Source organism: Aspergillus homomorphus (genome assembly GCF_003184865.1).
Source record: "Aspergillus homomorphus CBS 101889 unplaced genomic scaffold BO97scaffold_112, whole genome shotgun sequence".
NCBI classification, from domain to species: domain Eukaryota; kingdom Fungi; phylum Ascomycota; class Eurotiomycetes; order Eurotiales; family Aspergillaceae; genus Aspergillus; species Aspergillus homomorphus.
In genome coordinates, this window is record NW_020291998.1 from 15,937 (window position 1) to 18,244 (window position 2,308).

A 2,308-nucleotide genomic window follows, 5' to 3' on the forward strand; every position below is an offset into this window, starting at 1 on the left:
AATTCAATCAAATAGAGTTTTAGCCATCTAACCAGTTTCCCCGCAGCAGTTGTCTAGTAGTCACTTCCGTGGTTGTATTTTCACCCCGGTAATAAACTACGCCGCGTCCAAGGGTACGCCTTTAAATTAACATCACGTTATCTTACGTACCGCCGACCAGCTGAGATTGCGGGATCATATGTAAGATTTCGCCGCTTAGAGCCGTTTTTGATCATCCGTGCTCTTTCCCGCGTTCCAGACTCTGTGGAACGCAAGCCACGTGGTAATTAATTCTTGTCAAATAAGTGGGTCTGGAGGTCTAACTTGTTAGTGGAATATGACCTCTGGATTTACTGAATAGGATTCAACTGTGGCTTCTCGCCTATAACAAACTGTTACCCAGACAAGTCTTCAATCTCGAACGCAATTCATCTCATTTTTATTGATCAGAATTATAACTTCTTGCAGAGTTCATTTCTGAAGGTCTTGTTGAAGAAGAAACGGAGAGAACAAATTCTCTGGGTATCAAAATCGGTACTTGGAACAGAGTTATCCTAACTAAACACTGCATATTATCAAATTGCTGATGTGAGTTTATGCTTTCTTGCTTCAATCAACTATGTCACTAAAACAGATAGTCTGTTAGCAGAATGTCCTTGTCGCAAACGTCGCACACGTGTTTATTCTGTGAAAGTACCACAAAAGGTGGTCTTTTTTGCTCGAGGGAATGTCGCAGTGCTGTCCTCAGTAATTCAACATCCACAATAGACCCTACGGCTTGCAGGAAAGAGAATTATACTGATATTAAATGTGGATGGGAATCACTGAAACATATCTCTAGAGATTATGAGAAGACCCAAAGGTCTTCCTGGTTGGGGACAGACGAGAAGTCTCGACGCGAATTAAAGGACTATGAAAGCTCATTCGATTGGATGAGGCTTTGGAGAAGACATGCTTTTCATTCATAGACAGAGTTCCATCTATTGTACCATACTTACTCTAGCAAAACATATGCTATAATAAACTGCAGCGAGTCATAATCAGTCCTCAAGTCTATGGACTGTTTAAAGTTTGAGGATATAGAATCGTATCGAAGAGATATGTAGAGACTATCAATTACGCGTGGAGCAGTATATTCTTTCTAGTTATGCGCTAGTAATCATTGTAAAATGCTGCGATTACCCGATTTGTAAACATCGAGTCTTGTCAAAGCGAGTTTACTCTTTAGAGACTTTTTCATTGTGATGGGAAAGACCAATTTGACATTTACTGTGGTGGTCAGATAGCATTACGACTGGGTTGTACCACCTTTTATTGAAATTCTTTCAGGTATGACTCAGTCAAAGAGGTACATAGAGATAAATGGCACATAGATGATTTGCTTGAAGGACATATACTGGGTTATTATAGGTACTGTGGAATACTTTTGCTACCCATCTCCTAGGTCTGCACTAATAATGAACAAACTCTGCATCGGTCGCGCAAGCCCTCGTTATGAAACAGCCTTTCCCAGTGAAGTTTCGAAGAGGCAGTAGCCCGATTTCGACAAGACTGTGGCTCTAAGTCATAAATGATCTCAAAATTTGACCACATCATTCAGCACCCTTGAAACCAAGTACTCTACTATTTGAATGTTCGGATTCAAGAAACGATCGAGCTCGCAATCATCTTTAAGAAGAAGTAGCATTGTTGTGTCCACCCCTTGAGTCTTGCATAGCTCTTTATGCTCATTTATGTCGACTGTGTAAATATCTGGTAGTTCAAGTTCTGTATCCGATTGCAAAAAATCAACAGCACTTCGTAAGAGGTGGTCCTGTTCTGAACCCTCATGAAATAGTACTATCAAGAAGACACAATCGTTGCGAAGATTTTGGTAGTGAGATAGACTGTTTTGTTGTTTAGATTCAGCGAATAATCCTTGTTATCCTGGTTTAAACTCATGAAGGGACATACCTGTTGATCCTCATTAACTGCATTGTTCTTAATACTGGATCTCTTGATGGCTCAAATCCAATATTCCAGGACCGAATCTCACTAGATAATGCTCTGGGTTGACAGTGCGAGGTTTTAAGTCATCTTTCTCACTGGCGCCCGTGTATATGTTATAATGCAAGCATTATGACGGCATTGCCAAGGCCTCTGTATCCATCCCAGCCAAGGCCCGTAATCGTTAGACCGGCAAAATTCCCGATCTCAAGTTCAGAAGCTTGTATTAATCGAATAGCTGATCTGGAAATTTGTTGTTGGAATCAGCATCAATATAAGGGCGTACATCGCTCGATGATTCGACAAGCTATGTAGATTGTTCGGCAATGGTATTACGAACCGC

The 2,308-nt window shown here is 40.9% G+C and overlaps 2 protein-coding genes across 2 annotated transcripts; one reads left to right on the plus strand and one right to left on the minus strand.

Moving 5' to 3' along the window:
- Window positions 1-425: 425 nt before the first annotated feature.
- On the plus strand, window positions 426-1,014 carry BO97DRAFT_29968 (uncharacterized protein). Its single transcript, XM_025691146.1, has 2 exons — window positions 426-567; window positions 618-1,014. The coding sequence occupies exon 2, from the start codon at window positions 630-632 to the stop codon at window positions 945-947; it is 318 nt and encodes a 105-aa protein (XP_025545707.1). The 5' UTR covers window positions 426-567; window positions 618-629; the 3' UTR covers window positions 948-1,014.
- A 368-nt stretch (window positions 1,015-1,382) lies between these two features.
- On the minus strand, window positions 1,383-2,031 carry BO97DRAFT_380184 (uncharacterized protein). The gene is made up of 2 exons (XM_025693190.1): window positions 1,933-2,031; window positions 1,383-1,865 (listed from the first exon to the last, which is right to left on the minus strand). The coding sequence occupies exons 1-2, from the start codon at window positions 1,953-1,955 to the stop codon at window positions 1,556-1,558; spliced, it is 333 nt and encodes a 110-aa protein (XP_025545708.1). The 5' UTR covers window positions 1,956-2,031; the 3' UTR covers window positions 1,383-1,555.
- Between the last annotated feature and the right edge of the window lie 277 nt (window positions 2,032-2,308).

Bases quoted from the DNA above. Each gene is read 5' to 3' on its own strand.
- BO97DRAFT_29968 (XM_025691146.1), top strand. From the start codon at position 630: ATGTCCTTGTCGCAAACGTCGCACACGTGTTTATTCTGTGAAAGTACC.
- BO97DRAFT_380184 (XM_025693190.1), bottom strand. From the start codon at position 1,955: ATGCAGTTAATGAGGATCAACAG. The intron at 1,866-1,932 runs GTATGTCCCTTC...ACAACAAAACAG, and splicing joins CAGTTAATGAGGATCAACAG to TCTATCTCACTACCAAAATC.